The 21,708-nt window shown below is 33.2% G+C and overlaps 1 protein-coding gene across 1 annotated transcript in view; it reads right to left on the bottom strand.

The window, feature by feature from the left end:
* Positions 1-640: 640 nt before the first annotated feature.
* The window catches only part of FANCB (FA complementation group B), a 29,125-nt gene continuing 8,057 nt past the window's right edge, over positions 641-21,708 (bottom strand). Inside the window, exons 3-10 of the mRNA XM_069463909.1 lie at positions 20,646-21,666; positions 16,082-16,234; positions 15,249-15,341; positions 9,737-9,865; positions 6,280-6,467; positions 1,912-2,342; positions 1,547-1,784; positions 641-1,052 (exon numbers count right to left, since the gene is read on the bottom strand). Coding sequence (XP_069320010.1) covers positions 641-1,052; positions 1,547-1,784; positions 1,912-2,342; positions 6,280-6,467; positions 9,737-9,865; positions 15,249-15,341; positions 16,082-16,234; positions 20,646-21,623 — 2,622 coding nt within the window. The 5' untranslated portion in view covers positions 21,624-21,666. The remainder of the gene's footprint in view (positions 1,053-1,546; positions 1,785-1,911; positions 2,343-6,279; positions 6,468-9,736; positions 9,866-15,248; positions 15,342-16,081; positions 16,235-20,645; positions 21,667-21,708) is intronic.

Below are 21,708 nucleotides of genomic sequence, written 5' to 3'. Positions count from 1 at the left end.
TGGTATCACCGTGATACTCTGCCATTTAAATTTACAGAGGAGCTTGATATTTACAGAAACTTGTGAATCCTGACAACCTTGCTTTATTTATTTATTTATTTGAAGTTGATTTTTACATGCTAGGTTTTACTAAGCAGCATACAAGAAAAGGATTGAGTTTTTAGAAAGATTTAGACTCAAATACTATTATGTCATTTCTGTCTTCACATATGTGATAACTTTAAGACAGGGTTTCTCCACGTCTGCATTATTGACATTTTAGGCTGGATAATTCTTTGTTGTGGGGGGTTTCCTGTGCATAGTAGGATGTTTAGCAGCATCCCTGGTATCCTCTACCAGCTAGATGCCCCAGAGCACCCCTGCCTCACCTCTCCCTGGCCCCACAACTTCTGACAACCAAAAACTATCTCCAGACATAGCCAAATGACCCTTGTAGGGGGTGGGGGAAGGAGTAGAGAGAGGCAAAATGGCCCTAGTTGAGAACTGCTGCTCTACAAGGCAGACTACTTTGTGCATCAGAACTAAATATTCTATTTTAATAAGCCTCAATCTTTATTTTTACAAAAGAGACATATAGCAAGTGGAACCAAAACTTTATGGCAGTGAAAACATATTTTAAAATATCAAATTGAAACTGTAATTATAAATTGGTCAGTTTCTGTGCAGTGAGGTCTGATTTTAACTGAACCTCAGCTACTTTCAAAGTTATTTCCCTGTAAAGGGCACCACTCACTTTTAGGTTTGTTTCCAACGCTTTCTCCTTTTCTCTCTGAAGTTCTTTTCTGTACCAATGAATTTCTTCCTCTCTGTCTGATAAAGCAGCTACGACACTACTCTTTCCTTTGCTTGCTTCACATCTCTGCACAAAGTTGCTTTCAACTTTAGCTAAAGCAGAAGAAAGAGAACCAAGTGTAACCAATTCCTTCTCCAAAGACATCGCCATATGATTAATTAGGAAATCTTCACTTCCTAATTTTAGATTTTTCAACAAACAGTTTACAGGGAGAACTGTGATGAGATTATGAAGGCACTGGAACAAAACTGTTTGATTCCTGAAATAAAAAACCAAACATAATATTACAAAAATCTGCACAGCACAAAGCAGTCATGTAAAACATACTAATCAATTTTCATTTATAAACACTAATGATGAATAGAACCAATAATGCATGTGATCATTGATAAAATTCAGACTGTAGCAATCAAATATATGTATCCTATACCAAGTCAGTTAATATTAATCAGATTCTTTTCAATTAAATTTTTTTGCTGAATAATAATCAGTATAATATTTTTAAAAATTTCACTGTGGAGAAGTAAATGGAAATCCCAAAGTAATTACTAGGTTCTAAAAAAAGCTAAAAACAAATATAAAATTAAAACAGAGATCTTCAGTTTCTAAAGGAGGCCAATCTGTCCAGTCGTGCTACACCAAGCTATTCCTCAACAGCACAGAATTCTATGTAGGGATCGCTGTTGGTCCACACATTCATCACACTCATACATACTAACTTTTCTAGACCAATTCCAATTTGATGTACATTACCTTGAATAAATTATTAAAATCCCTTCAAATGGTGTTCTTTGTTTCCATTTAAAGAGTGTCCCATAGAAACTTCCTGGCCTTTTACAAAAGCATATTTCTGGAAATTCTTTGATGACTTCACATTTCATGTGTTCTAAGAGCCATGTCTTCATTGAACTCAGGGCATATCTACATGACATGATTTGAAAACAAGATTTGTGGAATGTCGCAAGAAGTACAAAAAGATCTTCCATGTGTTCTACAACAACAACAAAAAAAATGCACAAGTTCTATCATATCATTAAACTCTGTTATCAGATAAACATAGTTCTTAAAATTTTCTAATTCAATTAAATATATGATTAAAAAGTACCAACAAAAATTACCTATAGGTTTCTTCTTTGGAAATGTCAGTATGTATTTCCCACTTGAAAGATCTTCTAGACTTAAAAAAAGTCTGCCACACAGAATATAAGGAACTTCAGGATAGTTACCAGTTTCTCTCTCCCTAATTTGTAGCAGCACAAAGCAACAAAATTTGTTGAATACTAAAAGTGGTGAAAGAGTTGTTACAGCAGTAATTATCTGTACACATTCTTTCTTAGATGGTTGTTCCCAAACAAAGCTTTCCTTTTTCTCACTATCAAGGGTCAACTTGATCCTTTTTGCCTCTAATCTTATTTCATGCGGCATCAAGTGTGGTGCTGAGAGAGAATCCATACTCAACTTAATCACCCTATTTTGACACTTAATGAGCGGAAAGCTGGAGCCAAGGGCTTGATCCATTATCAATGATAAAGTCACATCATTCAGGGACCTGTAAAAAACCAAGAGTTTGGTTTAGTCTAAAAGCTCATTCTCTAAAATCAGATAGACGATTAAATGCCATAGAAACAACAACAAATTTTTATTCTCTCCTTTCCTAGAAAATATCATTTCAAATGTAAAATGTATCAGAGAGTTAAGAGTAAAAACCAAACACATTTTTAAAGGTCCTATGATAGCACTTTTCTTACAAAAGGCAAGCAAAAATATTGTAAATATGCTGGACTTTAGAAAAATATTTTTAAGATAAAGGAATGGTATTCATAAAATAATGCCTGGATTTTATTTTTGAGGTAGGTTTTTCTCCATGCTCTTTTTAAATAAGAAAAAAACTACTTATTATTTCTTAAGAGTGTATTTCGATAATGATTTAGAATGCAAACACCTCTAAACCAGAAATTGCATTTTATGTTCCCCTAAAGGACTTGAGTTAAATCTGCTTTTTCATACAGAATATTGTTTATCCCTTAGCAATTCTTTTCAGATTTACATTTCTAACAATTAACAAGTATGATACAGGCTTATTTTAGCATATTCCAACATTACCAAAGTTGATAAAAACAGGTGAGAATGATGACATGACCAAAGAGAAGATTTTAATGCAGGAATTAATTACAAGAAATTCCTTTAATATAGGAATTTCACTGTATATATAGTGGGTTATAATAAGGATTAAAAAGAGCTTAAAAATCTTAATTTGTAATAATCATATTGTTAGTATACTATTCTATGAATACTGCATATATATTGTGGAATGAAGCAAATGAGTAATTATATTGGTAGAACTGAGAATTGGGATTTTCAGTGAGGGAGAAAGGATATAGATGCAAGATTGGTGATAATAAGTAAAAACCTTAAAAGTCTTTGGTCTTGGAAGTATCAGCATGGACTTATGCTGTACTTTATCTCAACATAAACAAAACCACAACTAATCAATCTAACAAAAAATGTATCTCCTACTTCTGTCCACTAAAAAGGCCTGGAACAATAACCCACTCAGGAGCAATGAGCACCTTTTGTGCCCAAACTCTGATTTTAAATTATGAACTATAGTTGAGGGTCTAACTAAATAATTGATGAGAAGTTTCTCTTTATAGAAGTATTTTAGCCAGTAAATCAGGAAGCAATAATAGAATTAGAATATCATAATGTTGCAAATCCTCATTAAACAATGGGACTAAGCAATAATCATCAATAGCTGCTAATATCACAAAATTTTTGAAAATGATCAGACTTTATAAGCCTTATAACGGAAGAAAGCAACTATTAAGCATTCTGTTAACAAAACTTCACACATTAATCTGATCCAGTTTCTAGATCTAACTATCAATTTAGAGGAAATACCGGAGACAGAGAAACATGTCAAGCAATACCACAGGATGAAATCAGCAAAATCTAGTTCATAGTACTTCATAGGATAAACTGCCTGATTTCCTCAAAATATACAAGAAAAAAAAAAGACACACAAAAAATCCCTACAGATTACAAGGGACTTAGATATATCAGTCAAGTCCAATTTATTGGGCTCATGATTTGAAAAAAATATTTTAAAATAAAGACAAGTGGAAAATTTTAACATTTACTGGGGGAGTTACTGTTACTTTTGGGGGGTGATTATATTTTTAAAGTTCTTACTTTTTAGATACATACACTGGAATAGCTGCAAATGAAATAATATGATACCTTTGAGTGCTTCAAAATAATATGGGGGCTGGGGGTCAGGAATGCATGGAGGTATAGATGAAACAAGATTAGCAATGAGCTGATAATTACTAGAGCAGGGTGATGGGCAGATGGGATCACCATACTATTTTCTTTGTAGGTTTGAAATTTTCTATATATAAAAACATTTTTTAAAGTAATTCTGTTTGGTATATTAAGGAAATAAGAAAAGATGGAAAATACATGAGACAATAAAAAATGACCAGGCAGTTCTGAAAAAGAATAGAACTTAACATAAATGCAAACAATAATAATAATTAGAAACTCATGACTGGATTAAATAGCTGAATAGAGAGAACTGAAGATAAAATTAGTGAACAGAATATAGATCAGAAGAAATTATCTAGGATTTAGCACAGAGAGATGAAAAAATGACAGAGAGGTGAAGTGACATGGAGCATGGAATGAGGTCTAACAGAGGACTCACTGGAGTTTTATAAGAAGATAAATACCAGAGAAAATGAAGAAGCATAAATATTTGAAGAAATAATATTTAGGAATTTTTTGAAGTGCCAGAAAAAAAAACAATTTTCAGAGCGAGGAAGCTCAATAACCTAAAGGAGAATACGAAATTTGCTTCTAATCATGTCATGGTGAAATAGTTAGAAAAAGAATAACAGAATAAACCTAAGGAAAGCAAAAGAAAACAGTTTTAAAAATCAGAAATTAATAAACAGGAAACATATAACTAAAGATCACCAAAAAATTTAATTATTTGAAAAGACTAATAAAATGGATGTATCTCTGGCAGATTAATCAAGAAAAAAAGAGACAAAAATAAGATTTGAAATAAAAAGACACTGATAATTACTAATATAGTTGATAAATACCCAAGAGGATCTTAGAAACACCTTATGCTAATAAATGTGATAATTAATAGAAAAATAAGCAAAATGCATTTAAGAATAAATTATAATGTGAATAATTCTGTAACTATTAAAAATTGAATCAGTAGTTAAAAATCATCTTACAAAGAAAATACCAGATTTCTACTGCTTTCCAGGTGAGTACAAATGAATAACAAAGAATAGATAATTCCAAATTTATACAAACTGCTCCAGAGAACAGAAAAAAAGGAAATACTCCTCAACTCACTTATAAACTGGTATATCCTTGCTACTAAAACCAGGCAAGTGTTGTTCAAGAAAATTTCAAGCCAATTTCACTCATAAACGTATATGCAAATATTCTTGACCAAATGTTAAAAGCAAATCCAGCAATGTATCAAAATGATATAATGAACTTGATTATCTCAGGAATAAAACACTGGTTTTACAATTAATTTTTGAAAATTAATAGAACATACCATATTAAGAAAAGAAAAACCCAGGTGATCAACCAGCTCAAACAGCTTAGAAAGTCACTGAAACAATAGAATAAATACATATCTCAAATCCACTAGATGAGTAGTCTGGATTCCTTACTGTATTAAGCTGCTCAAATACACTGCCATTGTCTCTCTATTACAAGGCACTAACTCATTTCTTCCTCTCTGCTTGCATATTTGTGGTTCAAATATAGTTATTGCAATGCCTGTATTTAGCCTGTTTTGACTAAAAAAAGCTCTCTGTTAGGCTGCAGACAGCATACACATTACTTCCCTATCCATGATTTCAATAGCTCCAAAGAGAAAATCCTCTCAGAGGGAGACACTTTGTTAATTGACTAAGTTTTTACCTATCCACTTTGGTCAATAGTCTCTAAATGTTCCCAATACTTCTAAAAGTTTTGATTAGAAAGTTCTGTGTGTCATTATTGCCACTCTGAAACTACAGCATCTTGATTTTATAAACCTTATCCTCTTCATATTATTAACTCAACGCATTAGTGTAAAACATACTTCTAGAGCTCTACTGGCTGAGAGAGTAGCCACAAGGTACATGTAACTACAGAGCACTAAAAAATGCAGGTAGTTTGAACTGTGATGTGTTATATACGTAAAATATACACCAAATTTTAAACAGTTAGTATGAAAACATAAATGTTAAATATCTCATTAATAATTTTTATATTGATTGCATGTTAAAATGATGTTTTGAATATATTAGATTAAATAAAACATTAAAATTAATTTCCCCTGCTTCTATTTAAATCTTGTAATATGACTACTAGAAATGTAAAATTGCATGTGTGGCTTCCATTAATTTCTATTGGACAGCGCTGTTCTGGAGCATCAAGATAGTGTTATCATGTTAGAATTTACTTACAGCTTCAAAGAAGATGTGATTTTCACTCCAACAACCAAACTATCATCCATTACACGATACCATATCTTCTCTACCAGCTGTTTTGAATCTTGAAAATTGTCTGGTAACTTTTCATCAAAGATATGGACAGAATTTTCTTCTTCACTCCAAAGTGGAACGAGACATTCCTTACAAAAATGTTTAATTAACTGATTACAAAAAAAGTACCAAATATAGAAAAACTAAAAAAAAAAAAAATCAGCTGTGGCCTAAACATTTTAAAATAAATTATACTATATTATGGATTATATATAATTTACTAAAATAAAATTTATAAAACACATAGAATTAACTATTTACTCAGATCAAGAAGTATGGCATGACTGGAAACAAGATGGGGTATCCAACATAGAGCCAGCAAGGAAGTAAACCTGGAGTCCATTTTGAAAAAAGATCTGACAATATGTACCCCGGCTACACTGAAAACAACCCAATTTGTATTTTATCAGTGACTTGCACTAAGCCTATAACTGTAAACTTTTGTATGAATAAAATTGATAAAGCTATCTTTGGACTGCTATATTAGGTTATTAAGTATGGAGTGTCTGATTTCCTTAAGTACTAAGTTTGACAGTTGATATCTCTGACATTTCACCTTTACACTTTTTTTTTTTAATTGTGAAGGTACATCCTCATTCTTTCAAATGCACATTTTGGCTTGTAATTAATTATCTTTTGATTTTTTTTTTTTTTTAGATTTTTGTGAAACCATGGATAAGTCAAAAATTAGTGTTAGTTTTTAATATGAGTTCCATCGTGGAACCAACGCAGCGCCAACAGCTCAAAATATCAATGAAGTATTTGTGAAGGATGTGGCTAATGAATGCACAGTACGTCAATGGTTTGAGAAGTTCCATTCTGGTGATTTTAATCTTGAAAATGAGCCATGTGGGTGACCTGAGGTGGATAATGATGAGCTGAAAGCTGTAGTGGAAGTGAATCCATCTCAACGTACTCGTGAATTCGCAGCAAGGTTTGATGTTACTATTCCAACAATACTGAACCATTTGAAACAAATCAGTAAGGTAAAGAAGCTGGATAGATGGATTCTGCGTGAATTAAACGAGCATCAGAAGAGAAATCATCTCAAAGCTTGCCTTTCTTTGCTGTCACGACATAAAGGCAAACCATTTCTATACTGTATTGTTACATGTGATGAAAAATGGATGCTTTTTCACAATCACAGGCATTCAGCACAATGGTTGGATAAAGATGAAGTGCCGAAACACAGTCCAAAACCAAATATTCAGCAAAAAAAAGCTGATGGTGTCTGTTTGGTGGTCCAGCGCTGGGATTATCCACTGCAGCTTCATGAAACCTGGTCAATTGATTACAGCAGATGTCTACTACAATCAGTTGGATGAAATGATTAGGATGCTTGAGATTAAAGCAGCCGAGATTGGTCAATAGAGACAGGTCAATCCTCTTGCAAGACAACGCTCAACCACATGTTGCACAAACAATGCTGCTCAAACTACAGAAGCTGGACTTGGAAAGTCTCTGTCATCCACTGTATTCACCAGACCTTGCACCAACTGACTACCACTTCTTCCAGGCTTTGGATCACTTCTTGCAAGGAAAAATATTCAATGCTCAACAAGCTGTGGAAAACACCTTTCGTGATTTCATTGTCACTCACTCTCCAGGCCTCTTCACTGCTGGCATAAGCAAGCTACCCTTAACATGGAAAAACTGTGTCAACATTTTAGGCACAAACTTTGATTAATTGTACTGCTTCTTGTTTGAGATATAGTAAACCAAACTGTTGATTCAAAATAGGACATTTCATATTTAATGAACTAATAGCTTATGTTAAAATTTTATGCTTAAAGTCCAGGCCATACTCACTCATTTCCACACACATACGGATTTATAATGTCATTAGAAATTGTAGTAGTAGTAGCAATAACAACATACAACACTTATTGAGTGCTTACGTTACACCAGGCACTGTTCTAAATGCCATTCATGTATCAATTCATTTAACCCTCACAATAACTTTAGTATTCTAGGTCAGTAGTATTATTATCTAGATTTTACAGATAAGGAAAATGAGGCACAGGGAAGTTAAGTAACTTGTCCAAGGTCACACAGCTAACAAGTAGCAGCACTGGAATTTGAACTGAAGCAGGCTGGTTCCAGAGCCCATGCTCTGCTTTAATCATCACTCTACACTGACTATGTGGTAATTACTGAAAAAAGATATGGGCACTCAGACAATAGTGGACTAAACATTTTCCTAGGAATCTGACACTTTTAGCTGAGTTCTGAGGCAGGCTATTCATATGAAACTTGAGGAAATTTTCACCGCCTGCCAGGCTTGCTTTTAAAATTAACAAAGTAAAGGTCCAAAAATGGGGTGTTGCACATAGTGGTTTCAATAAATTAATTTCTAAACATTCCTTCTCCTAATACTGGCAAAAATGTTGAGGGGAGGTGGGAAAGGGAAAAGGGGAGACTTAATTTTCACAATGACTTTCGTGAGGTTTCCCAGAAAATTAGAACAGTAATATAGAAATACAACATGTGTTTTTATTGTGTTGTTTACATTAACAAGACCATATTTTGGACCAAAACCCTCATATGGTTAAGACTGAAATATAGACACAAGGCATAGACCATGACAGAAATGGTCAATCCAGAAGGAAGTCAGAGCTAGGTACTTAAAGTGACTTAAGGGAATAAAATGCAACGTTAAGTTTCTCTACGTCCAGCTTTTCTTGATTTATTTGTCATTTAACTATGCTGTATCTTTTGCTGTATCTTTCTCTGTATGGAATCAATGTGCATAAATACTATTTTTTTATGAAGTCTGAGCAGTTTTTGCTAATTTTCTACATTACTGTACTGGCATAAGTAACTGCAAGGTATCTGAGGAAGTTCTTATGATGGTCAGCCACAAGGAAAAATAGAGTAAAACTATAAAAAACAGATAGAACCAAATAAAATAGCAATTTAGGGACATTTACTAGAGGAAAAAATATCTATCCTTAGAAATGAACAATGCAATAGACTAAAGGAACAATTATAATACTAATGATAAAATTATATCAGCACCAATACAAAGTTAAATCATGCTCAGTATATTCTATAAGAAGTTTGGAAATATATAATTTACTTGGATTTTTGATCCAAACCACACAAAGAAAGTCTCTTTTTTAAACAAAAGGACTTGTTCCCCAAGCTTCCTGATAACTGAGATTTTAATATCCTACAGAATTATATACAAATTGGTAAAATACTGGCTCCTTAATATTTTTCAATATCATAAAAGTCCACCATTATAATCCCTGCCACTCTTCTTGATCCACTGAGCAGCATTTTCTAATATATTCCAATATTCCTATTTAAATAACTGCAATAGCTTGCTGATTTTCAATTCATAAAAATGATAAAATGGTCACATGATTAATTTTACCTGTTTTGCACTTGATGTATAATCACCTTTCCCTTGAACCAGGTTTATTAAAGCTTTGCAAGATTTTGAAACAATTTTTTCCTTAAGCAAGAGATGTTTTTGTAATTCCTGAACAGAAGCCAAACCAACCTATAAGGTAGAAAGAAAAATGGTTGCCAGAGACACAATTTCAAATGAAACTGGACATGCTATTAATTCAGGAAGTACTTTCTCCAAATGAGCTCATCAATTCACTTTTTCTATAGTAAAGTAGAGAATACTTCTCAGAGCAAAACTTTTATTTATAGATTTTAATTCTCTAAGTACAAAAAATGTAATTTTTCTCTTTCAAAGGAAAACATAGCAAATAACTGCAATATGGAGTTTATGTATCAAACTGAGAGAATGCCAATGCATTAGCATCTGTTTCACTACTGAGTTATTAACTAGAAAACAATATGAATGAAAATCAAGGCTTACCAACACTCCCACCCCCACAAAAAAGCTGTTTCTTGTGGTTGAAGTAATTTCTGCTTTAAGAACAAAGCATCCACATAAGCAGAGATATCATAAGGAATAAAAAAGACCACATTTAATTTGATACTGTTTGAAATCCTCTGTTCATATAATCTTTATAGTAAAATCTTAAAGACAACACATAATAGCTCCCAAACTGTCACAAATTTATTTTTGTGCTAATAAACTCAGTTCTAAGGTTGGCTCTACTGAAAAAAAAAACCCTGAAAACTACTGAAAAAAATAATGATTTCGCTCTGAACTGGGCACAGAGCAATTCCCTCCTTTTATTACATCAGATGAATAGATTTCAGCACTAAAGATGAAACATTCATAGAATATACTTTGCTACTGAAAATTTAAAGAGTTGTGTCATTGAAATGATAGAAGTTGTTTCATTTCAGATGGATATCTGAGGCAGTTTAAGTATTAATCTGGCTTTTAATATTAATAAAACATGTTTTTCTAGGTTTAAAAAACAAAATGCATTCTATTTTTGGATTCCTTTTTTTAAACTAAATTTCAAGGCAGGTAAATTCTTTTTCTTTTTAATCAATGAATAGAAGTTGGAGAGTGAAGACTAAATTATTTCTGTATCTTACCTCATTGCACAAAGTATGTAAAATGTCTACCTAATATTTTAAAACTTATGTTGACCTAGTTCTGCAGGCTCCACATTATTCATACTCCATCACTCATTTTCTCAGTAATTTGTAACTTGGCGGGGAGGGAGATGTACCCATCAGAGGTATGTAGCCACATCTGAGTTGCTAGAGGTGTAAGGCAGGGCAGAAAGGACCATGTGGGCAGACTGAAAATGCATCCTCAAAAATTATCAGTGTTCTCTCTTCCCTCCTCTCCTCGACACACCCCCCACTCCAGGACCAAACAGTGAATCAACAGACTAGTTAAATAATCTATGTTGTGAAGTTTTGTTATAAAACCATGAAAATAAGCACGTAAGAAATTTAAACAACATAAAAGTATACCTCATCTCTCTTCCTAGACACTCAATTCCATTTGCACAGCCCATAGATTATTTATCTTTCCAGAGCTTTTCCATGTACATGTTAAGAAAGCTTTCTTTCTCTTCCACACAAAATCCCACCCAAAACCAAATACAGGAGCATACTGTACTGCATGACACTGAATCTTGCTTCTTTGTTCTTTATTTTGATCTCTATCTTATATGCAGAAGAGCACACAATACAAAAAACATTTTACAGACTGGTATTGAAGTCAACACCTATGTAACTCCACCCACGCCAAAAAGTACCACTACAGTAGCAGCCTGGGGGCCCTATACAATCACTAATCTCCCTTTTTCCACTGGAGGCAATACTACCCTGGCCTTTTAAGATAACTTCCTTGTTTGTCTTAATAATTTTATCACCTTTGTGTGAATTCCTAAGGAATATTCTTAGTTTTTTGTTTTGTTTCTGAACCTTTTATAAATGGAATCATTCTGTATATATTGGGTTTTAGAGTTGCCTGTGTTGTCACTAGTAGCTGTAGTTTGTTCTTTCCATTGCATTACAGTATTACATTTTATAACTGCCACAATTTACTTCTCTGTTCTCCCACTGATGGGCATTTGTGTTATGCCCAGTTGTGGAGTATTACAAACAATGCTGCTCTGAACATTCGTGTACATGTGCAGAAGTTTTTCTAACGTCCTGGTCTCTCCATTTCCCCTCCAACAATTGATTGGAAAACAAATTTCATGGGAGAAAGAACAGTGAAATAGACTCTAGTTCTAGCTCTGCAAGTCACTTAACCTTTCTGGCTCTCCATTTGTTTCCTCATGTATAAAATGGGGGGAAGGTAGACTTGTTCATCTATAAAAGGCCTTTCAGCACATAGAACTTTATTATTCACATTGAAAGTTACTGTTAATATGTGGATATCTGAAACAAAATGGACTCTCAACTATCTCTTATCCCCACCTCCATTCATCCCTGCCTTCCCTTTATGTTGTTTAAAACCTTTCAGATTTTCCTTATCTCTGAGCTACATTCTGGATAATTTTTCTATTTAATAATATATTCTGGTTCACTAACTTGCTCTGCATCTCTTTCATCTCTTTGGTAAAGTCATTTGTTGATTTTTTTTTTATTTCAATGTGTTTTTAGTTGACATAAATGCTATTTGGGTATTTTCTGTGAATAATTACTCATGATGCCTTGTTTCTTTATGTACTTAGTTATTCTGTGGGCAGCTCATCTTCTTTCAAATGTTACTTGTGAGATTTATATGAAGCTTAGGATAAATGCATTTCAAGAGAGGATTTTAACTTTTCTTTTGCCAGGTACCTGGGCACTACCATTTTAGGTTCGATACACACGCTCTTAGAGCAAAAGTAGCAGCAGTGCTCCGCTTATCTTTCTGGGTTCCAGCCTTGAAAGTTGGCTTGATAATTTATTCTTATATTGTCATATTTTTGAAAAATTTAAAAAAGTTTTTAAAAAATAATTCATCTATCAAGTTTTTAATTAAGAAAGTTGATTCTTCTTCATAAATTAAACTTTTCATAAAGTCAGTCATGCTTTCATAAATTAAACTATTTTTGCATCATTTCTAAATCAGTATAAAAATACATCTTATTATTTTTGACAGCTACATAGTATTCCATGGTTCAGGTAAATCACAATTTATTTACCATGCTCCTAATGATGAATATTTAGATTTGGACAAATATTGTTGTTTATAAACACTACATAAACATTCTTATAAAATCAACTTCATCCTTACAACAAATTTCTAGAAGTAAAATTGTAAGAGTAAAAAGACATGTGCAATTCATATTTTGATAGCTATAACAAGTTTCCCTCTGAGAAGGTTGGGCCACTTCACATTCCTAACAATACTATATGAGAATACACATTTAAATTAAGAAAATCAATCCTTTGTCATGTGTTACAATTTCTTTTTCCACAATTTGTCTATTTATTTTACTTTGTTCAAGTTACAAAAGTTTTTAACTCATCAATCTTTTCCTTTATAGTTCTACATCTGTTATGATGCTTTATCTATTAGTCACATTAATATCTGTGTTCAATATGCATTTATTAAAGTCAACTCACTTTAATAATTGGAATAGTTGCAAAATAATTTTAAAAGGGGCTACGAAGTATAAATATTTACTATTTAGCTTTTTCCAGAAAAAGTTGTCTGATCCCAGGTATAGAAGAAAAAGTTAATTGACATGACAAGTAAACAGACAAATCCAAAAGGAGGGACGGCTGGTCTAACTTCCTCATTAGTATCATTTAAAAAAAGAGGGCAGAGGGCATTACTCTATTAATAGATATAAAGGCCAACAAGACATATAATCAAATGTGAGTGTAAGCTTTGATTAAGCCCTGAAAAAAAATTTCTTTTGTCTTTTTTATTATTTATTTATTTATTTATTTTTGAGACAGAGTCTCACTCTGTTGCCCAGGCTAGAGTGCCGTGGTGTCAGCATCACTCACAGCAACCTCAAACTCCTGGACTCAAGTGATCCTCCTGCCTCAGCCTCCCGAGTAGCTGGGACTACAGGCATGCACCACCATGCCTGGCTAATTTTTTCTATATATATTTTTATTTGTCCATATAATTTCTTTCTATTTTTAGTAGAGACGGAGTCTCGCTCTTGCTCAGGCTGGTCTCCAACTCCTGAGCTCAAAAGATCCTCCCACCTCGGCCTTTCAGAGTGCTAGGATTACAGGCGTGAGCCACCATGCCCAGCCTATTTATTTATTTTTTTGAGACAAGGTCTCACTTTATTGCCCAGGCCAGAATACAGTAGGGTCATCACAGCTTACTGTAACCTCAAACTCTTAGGCTAAAGCAACCTTCCTACACCTCAGCCTCCCAAGTAGCTGGGACCACTGGTGTGAGCCACTATTCCTGGCTAATTTATTTTTTTAATTTTCTGCAGAAATGGAGTCTCACTATGTTGACCAGGCTAGTCTCAAACTCCTGAACTCAAGCGATCCTCCCACCTCGGCTTCCCAAAGTGCTAGGATTACACGTATGAGCTACCATGCCTGGCCCCCAAAACATTTTTGTGACAACTAAATACATTTGCATATGGACCAGATAGTAAAGAGGACCAGGGGATCATTATTAATTTTCTAAATGTGATAATGCTATTGTGGTTACACAGAAGAATATCCTTATTTTTAGGAGATTCCTGCAGAAATACATAGGAGTAAAGTATTATAACATATGCAACTTTCAAATGGTTCTGCAAAAATGCACACACACACAGACACATACAAACACAAACAGATGAGGTCAATACGATTTCTAAAAGTAACAATAGTTGAACCTATGTGGGAATACAGAGATAATCAATGCATTCTTGGAATTTTCTGTATATTTAAAAATTTTTATAAACAAAAAAGGCAGCTTACAAAAGAACACGCATCTTATAAACACATTTCCATGTAAATTTGCATATATTTCATTTAAAAATCTGCAAAAATATACATGCCAAAGTGTTAAAACTGGTTATTCCTCTGTAGTAGAATCACAGGTAATCATTAGTTTCCCTTTAATATTTCTTGGCATAGTCTCAGTATTTTACAGGGAATGTGCATTATACCTTGGTACATTTGGAAAAAAACAAAAACTCTTAGGGAGCTTCTTATGGAAAACTAGAGGGTAAACTGTTCATCTTTGGAATGTGTTATGATTTATAATATTTGCTGCCACTCTAAAAGAGATACCATGGTATACTGATCCCAGAAAGAATGTGTTTTCAAAAGTGAGCTTCTTATATTTTCTCTCATGAGGCTTATTGAATCTATACACTTTTGATACAAAAGGGTATCATTTTTAGATGATACAGTTATAAGTAATGCCATAATGCTTTTTATAGAGGTGCCAAAAAGGTAAACACCCTTTGAAGTACCACTGTTTCCCCAAGTACTGAGCTGCTTATACTTTAAGGACCTTTCTTTCAATGTTCTTTACTTCATAATTTAGAATAGCACTAATCAAAAAGCAAAAGCAAAAAGCAAACACTAACTTTTAATCTTCTTTCCAGAGGTGGAATCACCAAGTAACGATTCTCTTGTTTGTCTTCAAATAAATCATCTTCATTGCAATCCAATGGTTCACTCTAATAAATTAAAAAAACCTAAAACTGAAATTTTGAACTTGAAAATTCATAAAACAAAATACGATTAAAGTATATCTAGTCAAAGGGCAGTTTTCCATGTTATACACTATTCTATAAAAGGTAAATTATATATTTTCCCCCATCATTTCTTGTAACTAGAAAAAAATTACAGATTCTTATTATCACTTACCATTTGTATACTGCTTATATAAAGGATCAGCTCTTTTTATAAAATCCTAAAATCCCATAACTAGAGGAAGTAAGAATTATCCTCATTTTATAAATGAAAAAACTAAAGATCAGAGAGATTTTTGTATAGATCTGAAACTTCAGGGGTATAATTTCCCTTATGCCTAAGATCTCACAATATTTTGAACTGTTAACTTCCTTTAATAAAGCAGTTTCACTTTGTTTTATTCCTTAATCCAATACTGTCATGTGTAGTGGCATAAAATGTGATTTTTGGAAGCAACAATAAAGTTAATTCATAGTATTAGTCACTTGAGTGGCCACCAGATATACTATATTACAAATTTATATCAAAAGCATAGTCAATTTCTATAACATTTGTTGAAAGGAAATTCAATGTATATATTTCAAAGATTCAATCTCTGTATTTTTAAAGTTCAAAAAGTTAAAGTATAAAATCACAAATATTTAAATGATGGGTCAAAACCTTTTAAGCACTTAAAATTTTCTAAAATGATTCTTAAAGTAACGTATAAGTAAACAGAACTTACTGAATAGTTTATGTTTTCAAGATTTGTTATTTTAAATGAAGTAAGGCAATCTGAGTTCAAGGAATCCTTAAAAAGTAGCAGTACTTGTTCACTTCCAGTTCCAATAAAGTCATCTACCAGTACTAAGCTAAGTTTTTCCCATTTAGCAACAACCTGAAAGAAAGGGAACATTAAAGGAAGAATAGAGAAGAAAAAAATCAGATGTGAAATAAATAAATCCTTTTGTATCATGTAGTTATAATTTGTTATCCACAATCTTACAAATGAGTAATGAAAATGGTAGTGTAAAAACTAAAATAAAATAAAGATATTGGGGGATCAGAAAATATAAGGAGTTCTAATGACTTTATAAATAGCAAGGTATTTAGAATTAATATTTTATTGTTTGTCTAGGGACTGTCACGTTCCTGATTTCTATATTAAAATTTTATTATAATCTATTTATAAATTCTAACACTTCTCAAAACTAAATGTTTTGGAAATTCTGACATTTATCATGAGTAAGACTCTGTGAAAATTCTTTCTCTTGCGCTGCTAATTTAAGACTGGTCCTCATTCCCATAAGCCTTAGAGGATATGCATTTATGATCAGAGCAATTACCCAAGGAATTCAGTTGCATTAGGTAACCAGAAGGTACCAGTGGACACTTTAAGAGCTCTCTAAGCAGAATAACCTATAACAGAGTCAAGATAAACTTAATACCTTAAACCCTGGGGTGGGTGATTGGGGGGGGGGTGTGTGTGTGTGTGTTGGGAGGCGGAATAAACATAGCTATTATCAAGGGCAAAGATGAGGAGTCCTAATAGTGGGTACCTCGAACTGTCCTAGCATAATGGAAAGATTTGGTCAGTTTATATTAGAACACGAGACCTTCAAGTTTAAAACAGAAAACAACTTCTTAAAGGTCCACAAAGCTGAAAGCCTTTAGATTGGTTCCCTGGAAAACTAATACCATGAGGATAAGAGCCCCCTTCTCCCTGAGGCAGAAAAGCTAAATCTCCCACTCAGAATCCTAGGAGCACAAATATATCATCTAGATGATACAGGAGGGTAGCTTGCATTAGAGCAAGAATGTAAGTGAGGCTCTTCTATCTACATAACCGAATAGCAATCTTGCCCATTTAAGGCTAATTTCTAAAGCCGTGATTCTTCACTTGTACAGGTTAGCAGCTTATTTGTAAACCCCTAACCTCCCTTCCTCCCATGAATATCATGGAGTATAATGAACTATGGGAAGAGACATTAGTAACAAGAATGTGTTCAGCATGCAAGCACCACAGAACTGTGTATGCATGCATGTACACATATTTGCAAGTTATAGCTCTAGAAGAGTGGTATCCAATAGAAATGTAGGTAAGCCACAAATGCAAGGCACATCTATAATTTTAAATTTTCTAATAGTGGTAAAAAGAAAAGATAAAATTAATTTTAATATATTTAACCCAATATATATTCAAAATATTGTTATTTCAATTCAATGTAATCAGTAAAAAAAAAAACCATTGAGATATTTTACTTTTAGTATTTACTAAGTCTTTGAAATCTGGTGTGTATTTGACATTTATAACACATTTTAATTCAGACTAGCCACATTTCATATGTTGAATAACCACATGTAGCTAGTGGCTACCATATTAAACAGCACAACTCTAGAACACATTAACCTCTATCAACAACACACCAATATCTATGTTTCAGGTATACTTGACAATGACCTCAATTTTGAAATGCCTGCTACATAGATTCTTGTCAAAACTTGCAGAGACAATTTCTACTGAAGAAAGCAAGTTTAAGAAGACAAAAGCTAATCATGTATTCCTCTAGACTCAGCTCTGTTTCAAGTCCTATCACTGGATTAAACATACCTGGGGCTTTTATGAGAGGCTGATCTGGGAAAACACTAACCTTGATTTTCATTATTTAATTTATACTTGTCTTTTAAGCTGGCTTAATTCCTTCTTGGAATGAGGTAGTAAAAGGATGGATGGATGGATCCACAGCCAACCAGAAGACTGCTTCTGTTGCTTTCTTTTTGGGGGCAAAACTGCTATCAAAGACCCATTTTATTATTTAATAAGGTACTCATCTTATTTAAAACTTCTTACATAATACCACAAACAGTAAATTCCTCTCAGAATTCAATGTTAGAAAAAAATTTTCTCTTGTAGTATGTTCCATTCAATTGTGAAACCTACCATATTTACTTTTTTGTCTTAATGCTAAACTAAGTATAATTGCTCAAATGCAATTACTTCTCCTTAGGTTTTCTGACATGACTATCTCCACTCCTCCTTTATTTCTAAAGTCTTAGCTTTTATTCCTGGTTTTAATCATATATTTTACCCTAAATTATATCCCCCTTTTTAAGTAGGTGAGTATAAATGCAACACTAAGATAGAGACAGGAAGTGCAAAATGCCCAGTGGCAAGGTTAGAAGAACTTACTTGTAGATATCAGGGTGTGATTCTAGGGCTTTTAAAACAGGGCATTTGAAAGCAATTTAGAAATACAGAATCCCTGAAGAGGTAGTTTAGGGGCTAAATCACTAGGGACTTAGGCAAGTCATTTGTGGAAAGGATAGTGGTCCATTGTAGAGAGAGAACCCTAAAACACAATTTCAAATTAGGGAGGCAGCAGCTACAGGCCCACCTACAGAGACTGATACAGCCTCCTGCTTTGGGAAACATGTTAGTGGCAGAGCTTTAAAGTGCCCAAGTAGGGGATCCACTTCAAAAGAGTGAGGGTTATAGTCCATTGAATTGATGAGGTGCAAGGGAATTGTTTTTCCTTATCTAGGTGAATAGAGGACCTTGGGTAGGTGCAAGTAACTGCCCTGTGACAGCCCTGGCCCTTGTCTAACATAATAGCTACTGTTTACTGAGCTCTTTTATGAGCCAAGCTCTATGCAAGATACTTTACAATGTCATTTAATTTAATTCTCCCCTCTCAGAGGCAGGATGATCCCCAATTTCATACAGAAAGAAAATGATTTCACAAGAATTAAATATATCCTTTAAGGTAACACCAGTAAGTGGCTCAGTTAGGATTCAAGCTCAGGTTAAATGTGTTCTTCCCATTATACTGATCACAAAAAGGATGACAGGATATACCAGATGTTTCTCTCCTACCATTTCTTGAAAGGAAAAAAGAGTAGAAAAAGACATTTCCAAATAAATGTACAATGTACTTTTAAAAGACTGCTTCCAAAATAAAATAGCACACCTTTCAAATTATTTTCCTTTTGAGAATTTAAGTCTTCTATGTATTAGAGGTTGAATATGTATTATAGAGATTGAATATAATCCCTATCAACATAAAGGTAATTTATAAGGCAAAGCCTGATGAAACACAATTACAACTTGACATTTCTCCCCCCACACACAAAATAACAATTCACATTTTAAAAATGTATTTCAAACTTTCTATATTTATCAATATTCCACATCAAGCTGATAACATAATGATAAAAATTTTTGTTGAGCTCCAATTAAGTGGACAAGGTACATAAAATAAGACAGTTCCTGCTTTTTTTTCCAAAGTAGCACAAAATGTAAATTACTTTTGGAAGAGACATTTCTGACTAGTAATGATTTGTCTTGACTTATAAACACTTCAAATCACATAACTGAAGACATTTTAGGCCAAGAGGATGCAACATTACCCAAATATCAGGGTCAGAGAAATATTATTTGTGGAGATACCCAGTTACAAACTTCTAATTTTCTAATGATTTTCTGTGGCTTTTTACCTGGTGTTTAATGCTCAATACCAGCAAGTATTTTAAAGAATTTCCCAACTTTACATTAAAAGACTATAACACGTGAACAGTTGCTCAAAGGTCAGCTCTGAGTTTCAAAATATAGCACAATAAAAATCTCTAAACAACAGTTTGAAGGCTGCTCTGACCACGGGACAGTGCTGGGGTGTCTTTGAACCTATTCTGGTTTAGGGAGCTGCCCGATTCATGAATCATTCTTTGCTCAAACTCTTTTAAATTAAAAAATAATAATAATAAACAACAGTTTTTAGAAAAAGTAACACTACTTGTCTCTGGAGAACAGTTATTCGTCTCTACAGGACAGTGATACAGTTCAAGAAATTTTACTCTATATTTTACTTTCAGAAATAAATGAGAGAGAGATAAGTCTAAATAGATAATTATCAACTTTTAAAAAGTTGAACTGATTTTTCTAGGTAGGCTTATCAAGTGAAATCATAATAACCGTATTGTAAGTGAAAATACACATCTAATTATCACATTAATAAAAATTGGAAACAGTTATATTAAAAGACAAATAAAAATATATTAATAATAGTTATATATTTATTTATACATTTCCAAACAACTCAATGCCTTTCTGACTCAAAATGGCAAGGCAAAAAAACCATTATCAAGTAGTATTCAGATAACTTTAAGAAAAAAGAATGATGTAATATACATGATTTTAAGTATAGCACTAAAAATTGACTTAGATAATAAAATTCCAGGATGAACTATATGCAATGTAGGAATATTTACAAGGTCTAAAATCAATTGAATTATTATAAAAATAGGCATCATACCTGAAAATTCTTTTTCCAAACAGCACAAGCATCATTGGACCTAAAGGATACAATGAAATAGAGGTTTCCTCCACCTGAATCCATAAGTTGAACTGCACAGGGATCTCCAAATGGAAGCTCACACACACTTTTAGGAGTCCCATTTTGGAATGAAATCAGCTGATTCTTTCGAGTAAGGGCAATCAGAGACATTCTTAACTGGTTGTTGATGATCTCAGTTGCATAGACATGCACACAAGTTACCACACTGCTATAAACAGGAGGGATAATGTATGCATCACTTAATAATTCTTGACTTTGAAGAGAGTATACACAAAATTTTGTGTTCCAAATTGCATAATCTGATTTTGAAAGTTTCTGGGTGGATCTTTCCTCAGATAAATAACATTTCTTTAGTCCCAATAAAACCATACCTACATTTTCAAACTCCCCTACCCACTCAATAGAGGACAAGTTAACTGACAGAGTAATAACTTTGCCAGTTTTGGAAGACACAAAGCAGAATGTGTTGGCATGTCTCCATAAAACTGAAGGGCCATTAAGGACCCTTAAGCCATCCTTCAACTTGTGGCCTAGTCTAAAACTCAAACGCTTTTCAAATTTATTGGTATTGTGAAGAAATAGTAGTAAATATTTGAAAACATTATTTTTTTTATTGCCTTGTATCAATACACAAGGGAGGTTAATTCCAGTTCTGAAATCTGACACACAGTTGCAACACACAATTTTTAAATGAGAGTTTTCTCCCTTTATGCTGAAGAATGCAGTGGACTTCTGAACAAATGATCTTGTTTCTCTGTCAAATACCATCCTTCTGACATGTAATATGGGCGATTTTGCAGGCTCTGTATCTGAAAAATTCCCCTCAGACAAGTGGAAAACAAGGACTTCCCCATTATAACACAAAAGCCTTTCTTGTTCATTAGATGACATTGCTTGTTTGCTAGTCATTCCACAATACCAAGTCTTTGTGTTCATCCAATTTTCAAATGCAAATTGATTCCAGCTGATGCTTTTAAACCTAAAAAAAAAGAAATGAGAAAGACTGCCATGAAGAGGAAGA

Source organism: Eulemur rufifrons, chromosome 30 (genome assembly GCF_041146395.1).
Source record: "Eulemur rufifrons isolate Redbay chromosome 30, OSU_ERuf_1, whole genome shotgun sequence".
NCBI classification, from domain to species: domain Eukaryota; kingdom Metazoa; phylum Chordata; class Mammalia; order Primates; family Lemuridae; genus Eulemur; species Eulemur rufifrons.
Note: the sequence above shows the minus strand (reverse complement) of the source record. Positions and strands in the feature narration are given on the sequence as shown.